The sequence below is a fragment of the Heliconius melpomene genome, chromosome 15 (genome assembly GCF_056956725.1).
Source record: "Heliconius melpomene rosina isolate 202511_hmr_F chromosome 15, ASM5695672v1, whole genome shotgun sequence".
Lineage (NCBI taxonomy): Eukaryota > Metazoa > Arthropoda > Insecta > Lepidoptera > Nymphalidae > Heliconius > Heliconius melpomene.
The window spans coordinates 5,135,352-5,156,827 of record NC_140403.1 but is presented as its reverse complement, the minus strand read 5'-3'; the positions used below and the strand labels follow the sequence as shown (position 1 = coordinate 5,156,827).

The window sequence follows — 21,476 nt, the reverse complement described above, 5'->3', positions numbered from 1 at the left end:
AAACACGCGCATTTGTTAAAGGTTTTGAGTTATCTCCACCGACAGCAGTAAACTATTGATGATCGCTATTATTATACTGTGGCTATACATTGTTAGTGCGTTTGTCGGTATCATGCATGTAGAACAAACCGCGCGCCGCGTGTCAACAATTTTATAATCGAGAAAATTCATTGTAAATCTTTTATTGCAAAAATTATTGTAGATCACTTAAAAGCGCTAGAAATACAGTTCCGTACATATTTTATATTAAATATTGATTTCCAAAAAATAGTTTGGATTCAAAAGCCGTTTTGGATTGGCTTAAGTGAGATTGATCACCTGCCACTTAAAGCTCAAGAGGAATTTGCTGAGCTTTCGAGTGACTCAAACTTAAAACTACAATTTCAAAAAAAGCCCTTGACTGAATTCTGGATCGGAACTAGAACTGAATTTCCCACAATCGCTGATATGGCGTTAAATGTACTTCTGCCATTCAACACCACATATTTATGTGAAGTTACTTTCTCAGCTTTAACACATATTAAACCCCAATATCGTTCAGTGCTAAAAAATGTTGAAGAGGTCTTACGTCCAGCAGTTTCAAACATTCCACCAAGATTTGATTTGTTATGCAATAAAAAACAGGCGCATCCATCTCATTAAATTTCTTACTTATATTTTAATTTAATACTTACCACGCAACTATTTGAATATATTCGAGCGAATTACGACGGTCAGAATCCACTTTTATTTTTGAAACTATAATAAATAAAATTTTATAATTTTTTGTGCAATTTTTAATTTTAGATTTTTGTATGTTTCAAAACTAATTCTAAAACTATATATTTTCATATGTATATGTATATTGTTACCTCATAAATAAATTATCAAAAAATATTAATTTATTTTTCTTTTATATTTGTATGGGGGGTCGTTAAGAAACTCGCAATCATAAATGGGGTCGTGAATGACAAAAGTTTAAGAAGCCCTGATATAGATAGATAATTTAAATATTTTTATCCTATAATATTAATTAAATGCATAAAAAACAGGAAATGTCAAGAAATAAAACGCAAATATTAAAATTTGAGTTTATTAGGTAAAACCTGACTAATATTACGATTATTCGTATTTGAAATGTTTAGAACAATAAAATTCCCCTTCCTACATTATGTATTTCATTATACCTACAACATATTAGGGTAAGAGTTACAAAGCGAATGCAAACAAAACACGACAACGCATATGTATATATTTTATAGTTACCTTCATAAATTAATTACTTATGTTTATACTTCTTCTTCTTCTTGCTAGATTTTTTCTTATGCTTACGTTTCTTCTTCTTTTTCTTATGATCATCGGAGCTGGAGTCTGAATCGCTATCGCTGTCGCTAGCGGCGCGCTTTTTCTTCTTTTTGTTTCGCTTCTTCTTCTTCTTCCTCTTGCGAGCATCCGACGAGGAAGATGACGAAGAATACTCGGAATCGCTAGAAGATTCGCTATCTGATTCAGGCTTCTTTTTAACATTTGCTAAATCCAATTTTATTGTTTCCTCAAGTTTAACTTTCTTAGAATCACTTGGCCCAGCAGGTGAAGTCTCCTGAGATCTTTCGCGTTTCTTAGATTCCTCTTTTGTTTCATTATCAGACTCTACATTTTCATCATAATCTGGCTCAAAGTGTGCCTCGTCTAATATCGATTTTTTTCTCTCCCTTTCATGAGATTTTTTTCTCTCTGTTATATTTTTTTCTTGACCAACCTTTTTTTCGTCTCCAAAACATTTTTTTTCATCCTTGGGCTTCAAAAACTCTTTTTTTTTAAATTCATTTCCATTAAAAGTTTGATCAGATTTAGAGCCATCGATAGGATTATGACGTTCTGACTTTGAAATCTCTATTCTGTTCATTTGTTCAGGTTTTCTACTTCTATCCTTTTCCACTATTACACGGCGGTAACTTGTCTGTTCTTTTTTAGGAGTTTTAGACCGAGATTTGACCCTTTCAACAGTACTTTGAACAATTCTAGGCTCCCTACTTCTACGAGTGTCATCAACTTTTCCACCAAGCCTTTCTTTAACAGATAAACGTGGAGGAGGAGTTTTAGAATAGCGTCTTTTTCTATCATTTAAGTCAACCATCCTTTGCTCTTGGTCTGTTATTGGTACCGTTATTTGTATATTATTTACAGAATTTTTCTGTTGTCCCTCATCGCCATAAAGCTTGATGCGATCACTACTAATTTTTTTAATTTCAATTGGTCTCAAAGAATTAATTGCTTTTGCAAAAATTGCATTTTCAGCGCGTTTCAATACTTCTGAAGTTACTTTGGTGCTATCTTCTTCTTCTTCAGGAGATGTTATTTCACCAGGTTCCTTAGTTTTTTCCACATTGTCATCATCTACTTCCCATTTTGATAAAGCTGGTAAAGGCGCTAACATTTCTTTATTGTTACTAGCTACTTCAATATCAGCTTCTAGTTCATCGGAGGCAGGTTGAAGTTCTATTCCATCAAAAGGTTCTTCTTTATTACTATCAAGAGTTTTTGGCTCGATAATATCTTGGTTTTCTTCGTTTTTAACATAATTTTGTATAATTTCCTTATCTACAGCCTCAGCTTCTTCACCACCATATAGATCATCTTGAACTTCTTGAGACTCTTTGCATTTAGGGGCCTCAACATTTGAGTTATCAAGTTTCTGGATTTCATGCTCTGTTTGATTACTTGTTTTGTCATTAGCATCTTCGTTAATTTCCTCTTTAATATTTAGCTTAACATCAGATTTTTCAGCATCATCATCTTCCTTTTTAATACCATCTTTTTCTTTTTTATCTTTCTTATCACGTTTTTTCTTCTTTTCTATGTCCTTTTCTTTCTCCCTCTTTTTCTTCTTTCTATCTTTAATTTTCTTATCTTTTTCCTTATGTTCGCGACTCCTATCTGCTGAAGACTTATCACGAGCTCTTTCATCTTTCTTTTCTCTCCTATGGTCACGATCACGAGATCGTCCTCTAGACTCGCTACGCTTTCTTTCACGTGGTTCACGGCCACGTTTAGGAGAAGTCCGCAATTTTTTGTCTGGTGATGATTTATCGTGGCCTCGATTTTCCCTTTCCTTCTCGTCTCTATTTCTTTCGTAGTCCCGAACACGATCCTCCCTTGTTTCACGACCTTTTTCAAAACCAGCTCGTTTCTCAACATCTCGTGATCTTTCATTTCTATCAGTTTGATCTCGATTATCATTAAAACGATCTCGGTCTCTACCATCTCTATGCCTTTCATGTTCTGCATTAGGATTTCGTCTAGAACCGGGGCGATTTCGGGTATTGGACCTATAGCCGGAACGCATATCTCGATTAGGATTAACTTCTTCGCGGTATCCATCTCTAAAGTTAGGATCATTATAAGGTGCCGCATTAGGGTCCCTGATTTCGGCGCTAGGAGCTCTGAATGGTATGCCAGCATCTCGAAAATTATGAGGCATAGTATCACGGAAATTACCTTCTCTGAACATATTATTTCTATAATTGTTATCCCGAAATAGAGGAGGTGGTCCATTTCTAAAGTTGTTATCGCGATAAGGTTGTTGAAGACCTGTTTCTCTAAATGATTGTACATCTCTGAAAGGCACAGGACCTTGATCCCGAAAAGCGTGTCCTGGTGGTCTAAAATTATTATCTCTAAAACGCTGAGGATGATCAACCAAATGAGGGGGAATTTCATTTTGAACTGGGGGTATGCCAGCAACATCTCTATACACAGGAGGTCCTTCACCATAAGGTGCTCGGTAAGGGTCCCTAAAATTTGATGGAAGTAATCTGTCCCGCTCCATCGGACCAGCAAGGCCAAAACCTGGTTTCTCAAATGGAGAATTTTCAAATCCTGGAACAGGTGGTTCGACGCCAGGAGGGATATCTTCAAAGGGTGGACCATCAAAACGTCCCCTATATCCTGGGGGAGGCTCGTTTTGTGGAGGAATTAACGGAGGCACCGGTTTACCGATCGGAGGATATCCAGGCGGTGGACCATTATTTCTAGGCGGATATCTGAAATAAAAAAATATTTATTACTTGAGATTTCAAATCACTTAAGTAATATATGAGAAAAATTTGCCAAGGAATATCATAATTTTAGATTATTCTTCTTTAGATTTAATGAATTGATTTTTGGAAAAGTTCGTTGTATATTTGTTGAAAGATGTTGCTAAGATTGTTATAAAAACATTTTTATATTAGTAAAATATGGAAGAAATAGAATGTAACCAAGTGCACATATTTTATTATAATATATGCACGTTTAGTTAACAAACTGTACGTTTTAATATACAACAAGACTTTAGACTTTCGCAATTGTTGATTTTGTTGAACATGTCTCGTTTAGTAAAAAATCAATAGAATAATACAATATTAAGTATATTTTATGTGAAGTTAAAATAAAAACAAGATTAATATTTATTTAAAATATATTTCTTTGATTTAAATGATAGAGAAAAAATATAATCACAAACACAAAAACAGTATTTCATAACAATACAATTAAGACATAAATATACGTATATGTTCTATATTATGGAAATATACTTTTTGTTGCCAATTATCAAATTAACACAAACGCAGTTCAAATTAATACTGTGCGTTCAAATCAACTTAACTAATAAACAAACAAAAAATTTTTGTCTTTAGACTATAGAATGCTAACATTATTACAGTAGTCTGTGGTCAAAGGAAGATTTGAGATGGCGATGGTTCAAACCCACCACAACAGAAAGAAAGGTAGTCGGCGCATTCTGCAAGATTCGGCGGTAGTTTTATATAATAATTGTGTCAACTGCCAGACGTATACCACCTCAGTTTTCTCGTGACCATTGACTACTTACTGAAGTGTTCGGAACGTCGGGTTTCTAAACATATATAAAACAAAATGATACACAATTTTATCGGCTTGAGTTTCTTTTAAAATATATTTTCTCATGTTAATCTCGAAAGAAAATTTACGTATAACAAACAGAATAGATTAAAATCCGAAACATCAACTATTCATAAAATGAAGAAGTTTAATCATATTGATGTTTTTATATTTAAGTCAATGTAACTAAAATGTAGATTAAATTAAAAGTTCTTTGGGAAAAAATTAAGTTTATCAATAAATGTTTACGTAGTTTCAGTGGTCACAAACACAGAATAATAACTAATAAGTAATGCTATAAAAATGGGATATACCAAACTACGCTTCTCGTTTGACTGTAATATTCTTAAAAGCGATGGGGATGAGGACTTCACACTAGAAATAGAAATACCAAACGTTTCACGTTGGGTTATATATATCTAGATTATATCATAGATATATGTAATAAGAAAGTTTATTTATTTTTTCAATAAACTAATTAAAAAAGAATAAGTAAACGTAAAAATACAGACTGAAAAACACATCCAATTGTTTTTTATGGAAAATTGTCTTTTCCATGACACCTGACGGCAAGTGATCACCGCCGCCCACGACCCCGTGCAACACCAGAGAGCTACAGGTGCGTTGTTGACCTTTGTATAAGTCTGCTAATAAGATATTCGTTATGTTTAATTAAGCTTGCATTTTAAAAGTCGTATTTTACATGGAAGAAACTGATAAGGTCTCCTATAAATTTTATTGTCCGTTTGCGATGGTCTCAAGTAAATCAGCGTGATATCCAAGTGGGTGACTACAGAAAACGTAGAATTAAATAAGCTATAAAAATGGTAATTTATAAATTTTAATTCTTTTTAGAGAACTTTCAGTTCTATTAACATATTTTATTTACATTACGGCAAATATAATTACATCGATATCATTAAACCTCTTCATTAAACAAGTCACAAAAAATGTGATACTTAACTATTCAAATAATATTTAGTATATTATAAATATTTTCATTACAATTTTTCTTTAATTCACATGGCATAATAAATAAAAATAATAATTAACGACAGTATTTAAACATTATAATGCAAACCTAGAACTAGGTAATTTTGATTTTAAATTTTTAAAATAAAATACATTTCTCAATATTGCATTGTTGTATGAAATTTCAGAGCTAAACTTAAATGTTTAGGTATGCGACTTTAAAATAAAAATAGGTACTTTTACATATAACTCAAATTTACAAACATAAAAAAAAATATTGGTAAATTTATATTTAAAATAATTTTGGAAAAATTATACAATATTTTACCTTTTACAGTGTTAAAATTACCCTTTGTTTCCCTCATACGTAGTGCTAATTCAAAATATAAACAAAGTCAGATAAAAACTATGTCTATGCCGCAGAAATGTTACGGATGGGACACTTAAGAACTAGATACGGATATGGATATAAGAATAGGTACTACACTACATCGCTTTTTCATAGTGCAGAGACAAAAGCGTGCGACTGTAAGCACGACAGATTATAGGTTCGATTTCTACTCGAGGAATTGAAATATCTAATATTTTAATTTCTTCGCTATGGTAAGAGGCAAAGCGCGCGGCGTTACACAACGCGACAAACAATGTCTCTAGAACTTGGCGCAAAGTGGGGGAACAGAATATTTTAAGACTAGGCTCCCTGTTCCACAGAGGCCTAGCCTTAAGACGCCTCCGCCCAGATCTGAAATTATCCGAAACAGATTCGGTTGTCACGATAACAGACAGTTTTTTAATTCGGATCTGATAGTTGTAGTGCCCTGCTTTGTGGTTTGTAAACAAATGTATGGGATAAAAAAGTTACGGACCATATGTGATAATAATGAAATAATAAAAAAAGAATAGTGATTTTCACATTAATATACAATAAAATAATTAATAGTATACATTTTTATTACAAATAATGTCCAACTGAGAATATTTTTTTAATAAATCGTGATGAATATAATGTATACTTATAATAAAATCGTAAGAGGGTCGGTGTCTGTACTTAGAACATATTTAAAAAATATATTATTGGGAACCTTTATTAACGTAATAGAACCCAAAACAATGATTTTTAAAATTTTTGTCTGTTTGTCTGTGCGTTTGTAACCACTAATCTCAGAATCGGCTTAACCGATTTAGATGCGGTTTTCACTATTGGATTCAGGCAAGCTTCCGAAAACAATATAAATAGGGTTTATTTTATTAGAATCGGTTCATAAATAAAAAAGTAAACTCAATTAAAAGCACTTAGTTCGACAAATTTGCTAATTGCCATAACAGTTATTTTTAACCGACTTCTGTAAGAAAAGGAGGTTATCATATACAATTGTTTTACTGAATTGACTGAATCTTTAGTTTACAATTTCTTTATTAATATTTCTATTTCAAGCGGGCGTAGCCCCGCACGAGCCCACTAGTGTATAATATAAATATTACTTCTCTTAATGTGCACCTTTCTTGTATAATAACATTTACGGATACTTTACGCATTTTTGTAGTTTAGACTTTTGTTGTAACGTAAGTATTTTATATGATTTAACATATAAAAATACTTATATGTTAAAATCAACTCAATAACGTATTACGTACAACGTAAGTATTTTATATGATTTTAACATATAAAAATACTTACGCTACAGCAAAAATCCAATCAAAGGTTTACATAAAACATGACATTTTTAATTTTCTACAATCTCTTTTGAATACTGGTCGTATTATCAAAAATTATTTTATTGCAATTGAGAAATTTAGATCCACAAGTATATAACAACTAACAGGTTATTTATAGGTCTAAGCAGTAACTAATACAAAAAATATGACAATGTAAAGTTTTTAAGTAGCTTAAATTATAGTACCTTAAATAGATTGTATACAATATGAATTCATAATAACAAATTTATTTTAATACTTTAAATGGAAAACAAAATATATCTAGTAACAAAAAGCCCTAGTATCTTTATCACAAAATAAAGAAAATAGCAGTGTCAACATTTCAAAAAATAACAATATTTTTTTTATGATCAAAACTTTTGATACATGCCACAAGAAACATATTAAAGTCATCTTAAATGATTAAATAATATATAAATGTTTTTAAAAATTGTGTTTTACACTTTATTTTCACAATGTCTAATATACACTTATAAACAATCAGTCTTTTTTTACAAGAAACGCTTGTCTTCTATTATATTTATAATGAAAATCCTATACATCATTAAATGCGACATATAGATATGTTTAAAAATAATTAACAATGTGGTATATAAACCTATCAAAATGAAACAAAATAAAAATATATGAATGTAATTAATGATGATGATGAATGAATGATGAACTCTGTAATATCACAATAAATTTTATAATAATATATTAATTTATTTATTGATCGTCGTGGCGCAGCGGCACAAAGGTCTGACTGTAACGCGACGATTGTGGATTCGATCCCCACTCAAGGAAATGAAATATTTATTTACATTTAAATTTTTAATTCTTCGCTCTGTTGTCGAGGCAAAGAGCAGCGTTGGGTTGCGCCAAACGCAATGCCTTCAGAAATCGGCTGAAAGTGGAGCACGGAGTGTCTTAACTCTACGTTCCCTCTGCCTACCCTGCTGTGTGCGGGATACAGCGTGAAGCTAATAAAAAATTTTTTTTTTAATGATAACGAATAATAAGAAAATTGATTATAATAGACTAGCGGACGCGCGCAGCTTCGCTTGCTTATTTAGGGGTGAATTCTAATAAACCACGAAACGTGTGTTCAATTAAATATTTTTAAGACTCTAAATTTCTAATTTTATAATAATCGGTGGCGATTTTAAAAAAAATCTATACAAACTTTCAACCCCTTATTTTCACCCTTAGGGGGAGAATTCTAGGAAACACGTGTTCAATTAAATACTTTTAAAAATCTAGATTTAAAATTTTATAAAAATCGGTGCCGATTTAATTTTTTTTCCATACAAACTTTCAACCCCTATTTCGCCCTTTTAGGGTTAAAATTTTTCAAAATCCCTTCTTAGCGGATGTCCAGATTACAAAAGGAAACATCTGTCCAAATTTCACGTTTCTACTATGAGCGGTTACGGCTGTGCGTGCGTCTTACCTCAGTCAGTGAGGACAAGTCCTTTTATATATATAGATAGATAGACTAGCAGCCCGCTCGCGGTTACACCCGCGTGAACTATGTTATTATTAATTTCTGTCTCCATGACTACGTCATAGTGATGTCTATGCAAAATTTGAGACTACTAGCATTTGTAGTAACGAAGTTTCATACAAACTTTCGACCCCAAAAACAACCCCTTGGAAATCGAATATTGCAAATTCCCATCTTAGCGAGTACCTACGTCCTATAAGTAACTCCTATGCAAAATTTAAGACTCCTAGCACATGTAGTTTCTGAGATTTCGTGATGAGTGAGTGACCTTTCGATTTTATATATATAGATAGATAATAAGAAACAGATTATAATGCAGGAGTAACTTATAAATGGCTTACAAAATCATAAAACTTTAGACCTTAAACGACATACAAATACATAGATATATTTTACATATAATGCAAGTCCACAATATAAACTAGGAGTTTTTTCTTTTGGAGCAAGATGCACCTTTATTCCGTTCCATAGAAGCGGAATCGTGGTACATGTCTCTGATAATCTCAATATAGGCCTCAGGGATCCCTTTGGATCGCAATGCCCACCAGACACACTGACGAGGCACACAGTCAAAGGCCTTCTGCAGATCTAAGAATACCACATGCAGAGCTCTCCTTTTTTCCCTGTATGCCTCGATCAAAGTTCTGAGGGCGAAAATGGCTTCCATAGTGCCCGATCCCGGCTGAAATCCATATTGAGACTCAGAGATAGTACACTGTTGGCGGTGCCTGAGGTCGATCATGCGCTGGAATAGCTATGTGGTATGACTCATAAGCTTAATGCCCCTGTAACTACCACAATCTTGAACACTGCCCCTACCCATTCCCCTCTGCGGCATCTTCCAGTATTCAAGATATGGTTAAAAAGGTCAGTAAGCATGAACACACCAAGAGAGCCCAATGATTTTCACGCTTGGATCGGTATGTCGTCAGATCCCACCGCTTTTCCGTTCTGCATGCTTCATGGAACTCACGGAAATAAGGAGAATACTACACACACTAAGCAATAAACCACAACCGCAGAAGCCTTCAAATGGAACGATTGAGTAAGACTAGACAAGCAAAGCATACAGATCAGGTCAATCCAGGAGGAATTAGACCTAGCTTCTGCTTGCCTTCTGGCAAAAGATGTGCCTCAAAAACAAGGCATACGGGTTACGGCATACTTACGCCAAATTAGCTGTAATACCTTCCAAACCTTGTGGTCGTGGTGGTCCACGGCCTAATCATACGCTCATCGTATCGTCAAGTGACCTCCAAAATACTGGCGATACAATTATCAAGAGAATCGTAGCTGCGATAGACGCGAAAAAATCAGGAGCAAGCTCAGTTGTCACACCAAAGAAGATCTTAAGCTGGTGCAGGACAAGTTAAAGTCACAAAAAGCCCTCAAAGTGGAAGTTGCAAAAACCAACCAACCCACTAATTATCAAGGACGTCTTAGCATATCACACAGACGCAGAGATAATCGAGTATTTATTGCCTCAAAGCAAGGAAGTCTTGAAAGACCAAGATCAGAGACCAGCAGGTTGTCCCGCTGGAATGTCATCCGGTTCATTCTAGCGCTCACAAGGCAGCCATTGAGTTAGGATTTTTATACATTGGCCTACAAAGAAGACCAGTAGCTTACCAAACCCCTCTTATGCTGTACATAAAGTGTCTTGGCTTCGGACATACCAAGCTGCACTGTCAGGAGAAATAACAACTCTGCAGTCACTGCGGAGGCAGTGAACAGGACAGTCCCATTCAAAAGAGGACGTCTGGTCACGTTAGTTATACTCGCCATTTTTACAAATCTGCTTATTGATACGAGAGAACTGTTTCCAGATATTGTTTAATTTTCGTTATTCCGTTGTTACTTTTTTTATTAAAGTTTTATTTCTTGTTTAATTAAGGTGAAAGGTTTGTAGTATTGTTTTTGTTATATTGACGTTTTCGTGTTTCAGACATACGTGAAGCTTCACCAAGCAATGCTTGCAATTTTCTCCGTGCAAGTAAAAGCAGTCAAAGAACACTCCAATACAGATAAGGTGTCTGTTGTTTGATGTGTTTAAAAAGCTAGTATAAAAATTACTATCGACAAAACTTTTTGTGACCATATAAATTAATATTTAAATAACCAAGGAGCTATTCAGATCACTTTACATATAATAACAAAATTGAAAGTTGTACATGTCACAAAAACTCCTTTACAGTATTAGTAAACTCAATTTACATAACAAATTCAAATTCAAAATATTCTTTATTCAAATAAACTATTGAAAGCACTTTTGAATTAACAAATAAATAATTAAAATATTTAGTATAATACCAATTCATCATTTCACAAACTTTAATATATTTACGGTACACATCTATATTTGTGCAAAAAGATGAAAACTACAATTTGAACATATACATAGACAACTTTGTAATGCACCATAACAATAGGAGTTAAATACAAAAAAAAATATAATTTAATATACAATTGTAATAATACAAACAGTATTATTTAAAATCATATTATCATTCTGGATGTAGAAAATGAATAGTAAAAATTTCTAACAATATAAGGACGTCACCTATTCGTGGCTACTTATGGATATCCAAAGAAAATAAAATTTAATGTTTTTCAAATTTTTAAACGTTTTATTCGAAATTTAGGATGGAAACGTAGTCGTGGATTATAGAAAATATATAAAAAAATTAACGTAGCGGGACTTGACCCGCCTTTAATAAAAACAAATAAAATTAAGCTTAAAACAAGATGTTTATTTAAAAATATATCCTTAGATATTCTCTTATCTTTCAATCTAACAACCAAAAGGTAGAATTTTAAGCAAAATGTTATAAATTCTATTGAAAAACACAGTTTAACAGTTGCTACAATAATACTGATATGAAAAACCTACACTACCTTGCCAATGCCCTCGACATCATGTTATATAGTATTATGAAAATAAATTTGTACATAATAATAATACATTACAATAAAAAGATAATAATTAATAATATATTTTAGGTGTATTTATTCTTCCTAACGCAGTCTTTCTTAAATATAAAATCTTACAATTTACAACAATTATTTAATTATAACAAAAATTCAGCAGGAACACACCACATCTTCAATGCAAGCTGGAACTCGACCAAAATGGATTCGATATACGCACAAGATGATGACGTCATACGCTTCACACTTACCGGTTCATTTTTTTTTTCAACTAAATTTCATATTAATTTACCGACAACGGACTAGAATGACTTTAATAGTGCGATGTTATAAGAAATCACATTGATAGAGTAAAGGACCGAACAACGCGTTTCCTTAGTTAATCTGTTACTATCGTACCTGGCTCCTGGCGGCGGGTCTACGCTTCGGCGCGGCGGTGATAACAGTTCGTCGTACACTCCTGGGTATCTGTGGAATAGAAACATATTAAATATTAAAAATGTACTTATTTAAGCACTATTTCCCAATTCAAGACATTGCGGGTTGAGTGGCGGTACTGAACGCCGAGTTTTCATGTCAGAAGCTGTGCCGTTCGGGCTTTATATCTTAAAATATATATATATGGGGGATAGGTTCATGTACCTGTGCGGCGACATGGGGCGGGGTGACAGCGCGGGCAGCGGCAGCAACATGAGCGGGCGCGGCGGTGAGCGCACCGGCGAGCGAGGCGGCGAGCGAGGAGAACGCGGCGGCGAGCGAAGCGGAGAGCGATAGCGCAGAGGCGAGCGGTGCCGGCGCCGCGGGGACGGGGACCTGTAATCATAATTACTAATTGGAATCAGCAATTTTACTTGTGGTGAACTGAAAATATTTAAGTGTTCAAGGTAACTCTTGACTGCAAGTGTGTAGCCCACTGTAGGTTACATGGAAACTATTAACGTGATTCAATATATTCTATAGTCTTCCTTCTTAAATGAGCTTTTCAATACAAAAAAAAATATTTTAAAATTATCAATCAAACAAACTCTCCAGCTTTAATAATATTAGCTTAAATTTATATTACTATGAGTAGGATTTTTTTCCAATTATAAGTTATTACTACAGTTACTTATTACAACTGATTTAGGAATTATTTTCAATCATTAATTTGTCTAAGAAACACGACCAGTAGATCGCTATAAATATATTAAATGGAATGGAAACAATGGAATTAAAACATATGTTTTTAATTAAATCTAAATCTTTGTTTACATTGATGATATTATCAGCATTAAGCCAACAACACATACCGTGTCAACGACAACGTCCTTTCGCGAGTGCGACGTCGCCGAGGAGACCACGGGGAGCGACGCAATCGACCGCGCGATGCTGACCGCGATCTATAGTAGAAAAGATAAACATATTGCTGGAGTCATTATTTTTAAGAAAACTACTACAATAATTAAATGAAGGACTATATATAAATAAAGCCCAACCATTTTACCCAGACCTGGTCACAGCTGATTACATTTTTGAAACCTAAGTATTGTCACGTATTTGGCAACTTTACACAGATAATTTATAAAATTAAAACAGCAGTTCCGATGACCGCTGACGCTTCCACCTTGTATATAATATACAAGGTGAAAGCGTCAGCGCTCATTTAAAGGGAACAGCATATAGGGTAAACAATTTCAGACCCAAAGAAATTAATCAAGATACCTCAACAGTTAAGACATTTTTTTTTTCATTTCACGATGTTTATCCATACCTGTATTTCGTGTTACGCAGTTACGCATAGACAAACCATTTACTACTTCAAAATAAAATTAAAAGTTGCATTGCACAAGCTAAACAGTAGTTTGTTTTAGAAACTATTATAAGTTCCGTAAGAGCCCTGAAGTGTTTGATTTCATCACAGTAGTCGCTTTCCAAAATACAGATATAATAAAAATAATAACGCAACCTAGAATATTTAATCCTGCTCGAGCCGCGACTGCGGGGGCGCGCACGCGGCGAACGCGGCGAGCGAGGCGAGCGCTGCGAGCGAGCCGAACGCTGAGAGCGAGGCGAGCGGGGCGAGCGGGGCGAACGCGGCGTGCGCGAGCGGGACAGGCTGCGAGAGCCCGAGTGGGCGCGACGTCGCTCCTCACGCCTCTTCGCTCGCATCTCTTTCTCGCGAATCATCCTATTGAAAGCCTCCAAAGGATCTTCATGCCTACAATAATAACGCATAATATAATAACACATTTTTTTTTAAACTTGTCAAATTACAAAAAACACTTTTGGAGATAAATTGAAAGATCTAAAATTACAACATTAATAGCTACTTATTTTCGTATAATTACCCGCTAGGTGAATCCTTGATACCGGGTGGGGGTGGTTGGAAGGACTCGGGTGGGAAACGCTCGAACGTGCCAGGACGCCCGTACCCTGGGCTGTTAAATAACAAGCAATTTTATTTCATTAATGTAATAATTAAATATATCTATCATTACTTATTTTGCTATTATAAATATATCAATTCAGAAGCATTGCTAAGCGAGCAAGGTAGAATCTGTAACTATTTATAATTTAAATAAAGCATACTGTAGACAGGTATAGGTATATATGACAATAATAATATTCAGTTCTAAACAAATTTGGAAAACTGTCAGTAACTATGTAGTTTCTGACTGTCGCCAATTTTTTTTGTTTTAATTTTTGAAATATGTAAATAAAAAAAACCAATACTTACTTAAAATGCGAGGGCGGAGGCACGTTTGGCATGTATGGCGGTGGTCCGCGGTTGTATAGTACCTGAGGACCATGTGAAACATTCAATTAGGCTTTAGTACATAAAAATCAGTATCATAAGTATTTTTATATAAAATTTACCAAAGTTAGGAAATGAAAATACTTCATTCTTTGTTGAGTATGAATCGGACCCATAAACATCGCATTCCAAAGTCGAACGCGACCACGACGGCCTGAAGGCCCTTAATGTTGTCGCTTAAAAATATATTACAGAAATCAAATATATATCTAATCATAATGTGTAGTTTAAAAAAGAAACTAAAAAAACTTTTGGACCTTCCCTCGTATAAAAGCTACAGAAAGTGCTCGGAGCTATAAACTGTATTAAAATCACACCAGCTTGTGTATATCATAATATTTTATTGTCACCTAGACTATGCATTATTTTCAAGTTTCATGACTTACTTGAGAAGACATAGGATCCCTACGTTCGTCAATAGTAGGAGTACTCGCTCGCTGCTCATCGATCCTCGGCATCTAAAACATTTACATTAAAAAATATAATAGAATCCAAAATAATGCATTTAAAATGTTTCGCCTGTTTGTCTGCGCTATGCTTAACCGATTTAAATGCAATTTTCACTATTGTATTATGGCAAGCTTCCTTTAACATTTAGTGATTGTTTTTTACAATTTGTTCACAAATAAAAAAATTATGTCAATATAATGAATTGCTTGCAAAAACTGGCCCAAACTTTAGTTGCCATGTATGGATTTTATCTTGAATTGAATTGGATTCTTGATATATGGTGTTGCGAGCGATTTTGTCCTTATAATGATAATGTTATTAGATTACGAAGTATATTGTTTCATCTGTTATCTATATTCTATGTTGTTTTATGAAATTGATAAGCAAAATAACTAATTTTATATTATTTCCCTAAATCTTAAAACAGGATAGGCAAAAAAACCTAGTGTCAAGACATGTCCTTATTTATGAAAACGACCTTAAAAGCATCCTTAAATCAGACCCTTTGATCCCATTGAAAATTTAATATTCTGTATATTGAGTTTTCAAAAGCCCTGTTGTATCTGTCTATATTTTGTTGAGAACATCTAAAATGGACCTAAGCAAAATGTTAAGAAAAGCTCGTTGTTGTAAAGACTTGTAAAAGCTGTGTTTAAAATCGGTTAATATTAGCGTGAATAAACGCAAAAACAGATAAAAAAAATAAAAATCATTATTATGGGTTGTATTACACTAATAAATGCCCCCAGTTTTTTGATATATCTTCCATGTAGACACTAATCAGTTACAATTTCATTATGAGTATAGATTATGTTAATACAATTTAACCTATCGCAAATAAAATTAACAAACCACTTACATTGACAGGAGGACCATCCATACCAGGAGGCTTAATTCCAAGAGGAGGACCTATAACAAAGAAAAATAAAAGATAAAAAAATTGACACCTTAATATTATTAATGTCATGTAATTAGTGCATGCTGTCTTTAGTAGCGCCTTTGGGAAATTGTTGAATAATAACTAAAAGGTCACATGGCGTCCATAATTTAGATACTACCAATTCCGTCTTAGCCACTACAACAAACAAGCATATAACATTTATGGTACGTTTGACATCACAAAATAAACACACAGTGTTTCTAAATACGGTACATTTAAGTGTAGACACAAACTAGGAATATGCAAGTAAATAATGCCTGTGAGGTTGAACACATCAATCTGACTACAGCATGCAAAGCAGTGAAGCGACGTAACGACGGCGCATACCGTAGCGCTGGGGCCCGTGAGGCACAGGCGGCCCGTGAGGCGCGTGGGGCACGTTGGGCCCGTGAGGTACATGAGGCCCGTGGGGAGCATGAGGCACGTGTGGCGCGCGGTGCGCCGGCGGCACCGTCACCGTGATGTTGTCATCAGCTGATCCATCCGACTCATCCGCGCGGCGGCCATCACGCTCCTTGCGGGAGTCGCGTCCGTTGCGCCCGCCACGCCGGTCACGCTCGTCCCGTCCGTCACGCGCGTCCCGGCCTTCACGCGTGTCCCGCCCGTCACGCCCGCGCGCGTCGCGCTCGTAGCGGCGGTCGCGCGGCCCGCGGTCACGGTAGTCGCGGGCGTCGCGGTCGCGGTCGCGCTCGTTGCGGCCGCTGCCCGACGCGCGCGCATCGACTGCAGGCCACACATTACACACCAATCATACTTCACACTTTCAATCGTTATATATTATAATATTATGATAAATATACAATAGTTGAATTTACACACTTATGTATCTTGTTATTACAATCCCAATGAGGTGCTGGAGTTGCAGTTAGAACGCTCATTTTGAAACGTATATAATTTTTACTCTCTATAATTTAATCTACTTGAAATTAGTCATTTACAAATGGTAACACTAACCATTGTTAGCAGGACCCGGAACCGGTTGCATTTGTCCATTGATAGGTGGAGGTTGTGCAACTGGCAAAGGTTCTGAAAAACATAAATATTAGGTCTACAAGAATTTCAATATACAATAGGATACCCCTTGAAAGTTTAATATGGTCATGAAATAAATTGCATTTTTATTATAATACAAAAGTGTAATAATTGTTACGGGCCATTCATTAATAACAGATACACAGATATCATAGTTTGTTTGACTCCTTGTTAAAGCTTGTCACATCTCAGTCAGCTTGTCAGTATCAGTACCAGTTCTACCTAGTGTCGTATCACATATTTAACAATTGTATTCTGTCAAAAATTGTATGCAATACATTTGTTTAATACAAAAAATTCAATTATAATTTTATGACTATTACAACTTATTATTACATTATTATCACATTGAAACTGTATGAAATATATTTTAAGTTCACTTACCTATAACAGGAGGAGCGGCCGACGGTCGGTGAGGTGTTCGTCGGCTGTATCCCGTTTGGTTACGAAACGCCGATACAGAGTTCCTTAAAAACCTAAAAAAAATAAACAAATTCAAATGAAAATTTTCTTTCTTCGATAAAGCCCTTTTAAAGAATTAAAATTACATTAAAAATGTTGGTAGTGTCACTCCTACTATAATAAATATTCCGTATAAAAAAATATTGCAATAAGTGTTACATATTTCCCCAATATTATTAAGGTTGTTATTAAAAAAATCTGAATTAGCGAAAATGCTTTTAACATTATTTGTGTTATAAGTTTATAGGTTCAACCTAGACATATACATACAAAATTACCTGTTAGGTATTAAAGTAGTTGGTGCAATTTCTTTCTCCCTGCAATCTGGACACTCATGATCCTCTGATTCCAGCAAAGCTCCTCTGATACCTAAAATAAACATTAAAATAATATAATATTTTAACTTCACTATATACTTCATGTATTTCTTTATTGCTAATTAAAAGATGCAATGGAAGTTAAGAATATTTGATGTAATATAATTATAATGTAACATTTAGGTATTAATGAAAAGAAATTTTAATACTATGTGTTATGTTAAATATACTGTGTGGGTATGTGACAGTAAGTTGCTCAGTGCAGTGTCTGGGATTTATAACTGAAGTGTAGGTTTAACAGCCTACACCTAATGCAGGCCTTTAAATATGGTCCCCTCCACTATCCAAGCAGTAGAGAGATCTACTGATACAAAATTTGAAATGATTTTACTACCACCTTCAAAGTATATTCTAGAAATTAACTGACAATAGTCCTAGACAGACAGGGTTTTTAAGAACCTGTTAATTTTACTTTTTTTTTATTTTCACCAGTATTTAATACTAACATTCATCACAAAACGAGTTTCCACAGCAGGGTATCATGACAGCATCAGTAAGCAGATCTCTGCAAAGACTGCATATCAGCTCATCTGGGATGGTGGGCTCGGGTGCGACAGGTGCATTTGTGGGTGTGTCAGCTGCACCTGCATTTTCAGAAGCTAAATACGCCTCACTGGAACAAATTAGATAGAAAAAAAATGAAATCAGCCTCACGCTGTACCCACGCACGCTCACAGCAGAGTAGGCAAAACCTAGTGTTAAGACACTCCGTTTCTCACTTTTCGCCGAATTCTGGAGGCATTGCATGTTGAGTAGCAGAACTCAATTTAAATAAATATTTCATCCCTTCGAGTGGGAATCGAACCCACAACTAGTCGATTTTACAGTCACACTTTATGCCCCTCCGCCACAATTGGCCTCAAAATAATATAGAACACTTTTATATTACATAAAGTTATTTTTTTGCACCATGCTGTGTTAGACACAATGTTTCTGCTAAGAAGTATGTTCTATATCTAATACTACTTTATATAGAGGGGCTATAAATAATTGATTGTGAAGATTGAAAAAAATCTAAATCGGTCGGCACGAAGGATCCTGCATATAGCGTGGTAGGCAGAGGGAATCTAATATTAAGACACTCCATTCTCCACTTTCTAACTAATTTTTGAGGCATTGCATGCTGAGTGATGGAACTCAAGCCTGTCCAATATTTTCGTTTCTTTAAATGAAAATATTAATAAATAATCATTCATTCTCCTGAGCCCACCTTTGTGCCCCTGCGTCATGATGGCTCCAAGATTCAAATATATGATGTTAAAGTACAATAATCCATAAATTATAATGCATAATGAAGTGCCATCTTTTCCAAAGTTATTAAAAATTGAGGCCATTGTAGAGCAGTGTTTGACAATTTTGTAATTGACTATTTATATATTTAAATTGACTTTATTTTATGGCTTTAGGTTATGGGTGGCTCAATGGCTCAATGGTCAAATGTTGTCCTACCATGCTACAATTTGGTTGGATTTTTTGGCAAAGCCCAATGGGAGGTGTAAGTATTTGTTTGTTTAGCATTTCTTTGTTCACTTGTAACTATTAAATGAATTCCACCACTCGACACACACACACAGTAACTTGTCCAAAAGTTATGAGAAAGAAAACAAACATTCATTCAAAAAAACAAAATCTCTTAATCCTTGGTTCCTTTCTATTCTGCTATGTAGGAAAAATGTGACACTGGAGCTGTTATGCAAATACTACATAAGAAGTACTCACTGATCAACAGCTGGAACAGCAAATGTTCCACTTGGGGTCATCATGGCTCCTGGGGCTTTAGGACCATCCACAGGAACCATAAAACTACGAGGTATCCCTGTACTCCGTCTTATTTCTATAGGATCACCCTAGAAGTATGATAACTTATATTTTTAAGGCTATAAAGTTGTTTATATATGTATAGATTTTAGAAGTTTTAGCTTCATATTGAAAGCAGCATGGAGGAGAGTAGGTAGGTACCTAATGTTACAACCCTCTTCTCCACTATACACTCAACTTTAGAGATATTGTGTATTCAGGTCAGGACAAGTTCTGCCACATTTTGCCGTCTTAGCTGAGCAAAGAAATGAAAATATATTTAATCCCCTCAGTCAAACACTTTAATGCTGCATTAAAACAGCCTTATTAAGCTAACCCCAACTCATTCAATTATTAGAAAAATAATCAGCCAGTTACCACACTAATATATATTAAAAGCTGTATATTTTATATATCTAATCAAATCTTACAGAAGTTGCAGCTGGACAGTCTTTTATCCAATGGCCTTTTTTCTGGCACTTGTAGCAAATATAATTAGATGGGACTGCTCCTCTTTGATTTTGACCTCTAATTTTCTGATAGCTAAAATTAAAAAGGATTGTTTCAGTAAGAGCCAAACATATTTTCACTGTCATAAGTACTCTTTACTAAAAAAAGGTTATTCCTATATGAGTTTGTACTTACTTGCTAGGATCATAATCAAATGTAGATTGTGATATCATAGCATTAATTTTATCCTGCTCGCTACCTTCCATGCGAGATAAATCAGCCAGCCCTTTGTTAACCGAGACATCTTTTTGAAGTGATGACTGGTTACTATTTGATCCTTCCCACTGTTTCTTAGGTTGTTGAGAGAGTGGAACTCGAGCAACAAGGAGTGATGTGTTTTTAGGAATTAATGTATTATCATCCACATAAACTAAAACATAATTATATGTATTATAGTGTTTATTGAAAGGCCAAAGTATAAATATATATGTTAAAATTATTAAATCATAAATATTTAAAATAGTTCAATAATTTTTATAAATTATAACAACCTTCTTTTGTCTGAGCATTTGTTATTTGTAGATCGAAGTCTGAAGTTTTACCAATTCGTTTTTGTTGTGATATAGCAGCTTTCAAGTCACCTACTGAAATGTGTAGTCCATCGAAAGTAACGGTGTCATAATCCAATGCACTTTTAAACTTATAGTGCACAGACATTTCCGTAAACAGTAGTACATAAATATTTTATGTAACATGACAAAATAATGTTCACGTGTTTAAATACAACTTTGATGTAGCAATAAACTGATAATTTTTTGTCTAGTATAACACTAACACTACATATAATATAGTAAGGATCTTTTTATATGTCCTAATTTGCAAATGAACTGTTCATCCAAGTTTTATATATATTTATTGCAATCTAAATTAATGTAGGCAAACTAGCCTAAAATACTTTGTTTAATTCCACCAACGCTTGCATTTAGACCGCCATTTAAAAAACCTGAAGAAATGAGAATCGAGAATCAGTCAATTACAACTCGCAGATAATAAAGTAAAAAATATAGTACGTATAGGTAAAATATTATTTTATTTTTTTACGATGAGGCGTATTAAAGATAAAGCATTCCATATTTATATTACGATTATAAATTTTAATTATCTATTTATAATTTTATGTTTACTTTAGTA

At 34.3% G+C, this 21,476-nt stretch overlaps 1 protein-coding gene across 2 annotated transcripts; it reads right to left on the bottom strand.

Annotated features, from left to right (window-relative positions):
• Window positions 1-1,058: 1,058 nt before the first annotated feature.
• On the bottom strand, window positions 1,059-21,314 carry LOC146531435 (uncharacterized). 2 transcript variants are annotated; one of them, XM_085198003.1, is made up of 18 exons: window positions 20,837-21,314; window positions 20,481-20,715; window positions 20,267-20,378; window positions 19,758-19,885; window positions 18,485-18,651; window positions 17,940-18,030; window positions 17,584-17,675; window positions 17,122-17,193; window positions 16,495-16,890; window positions 16,087-16,136; window positions 15,164-15,235; window positions 14,700-14,761; window positions 14,311-14,400; window positions 13,929-14,180; window positions 13,273-13,362; window positions 12,626-12,796; window positions 12,383-12,451; window positions 1,059-4,022 (listed from the first exon to the last, which is right to left on the bottom strand). In XM_085198003.1, the coding sequence occupies exons 1-18, from the start codon at window positions 21,000-21,002 to the stop codon at window positions 1,259-1,261; spliced, it is 5,079 nt and encodes a 1,692-aa protein (XP_085054129.1). In that variant the 5' UTR covers window positions 21,003-21,314; the 3' UTR covers window positions 1,059-1,258. The 2 variants fall into 2 exon arrangements, with proteins under 2 accessions (XP_085054129.1, XP_085054130.1); XM_085198004.1 differs by lacking the exon at window positions 16,495-16,890 and having other exon boundaries at window positions 20,837-21,313.
• Window positions 21,315-21,476: the final 162 nt, after the last annotated feature.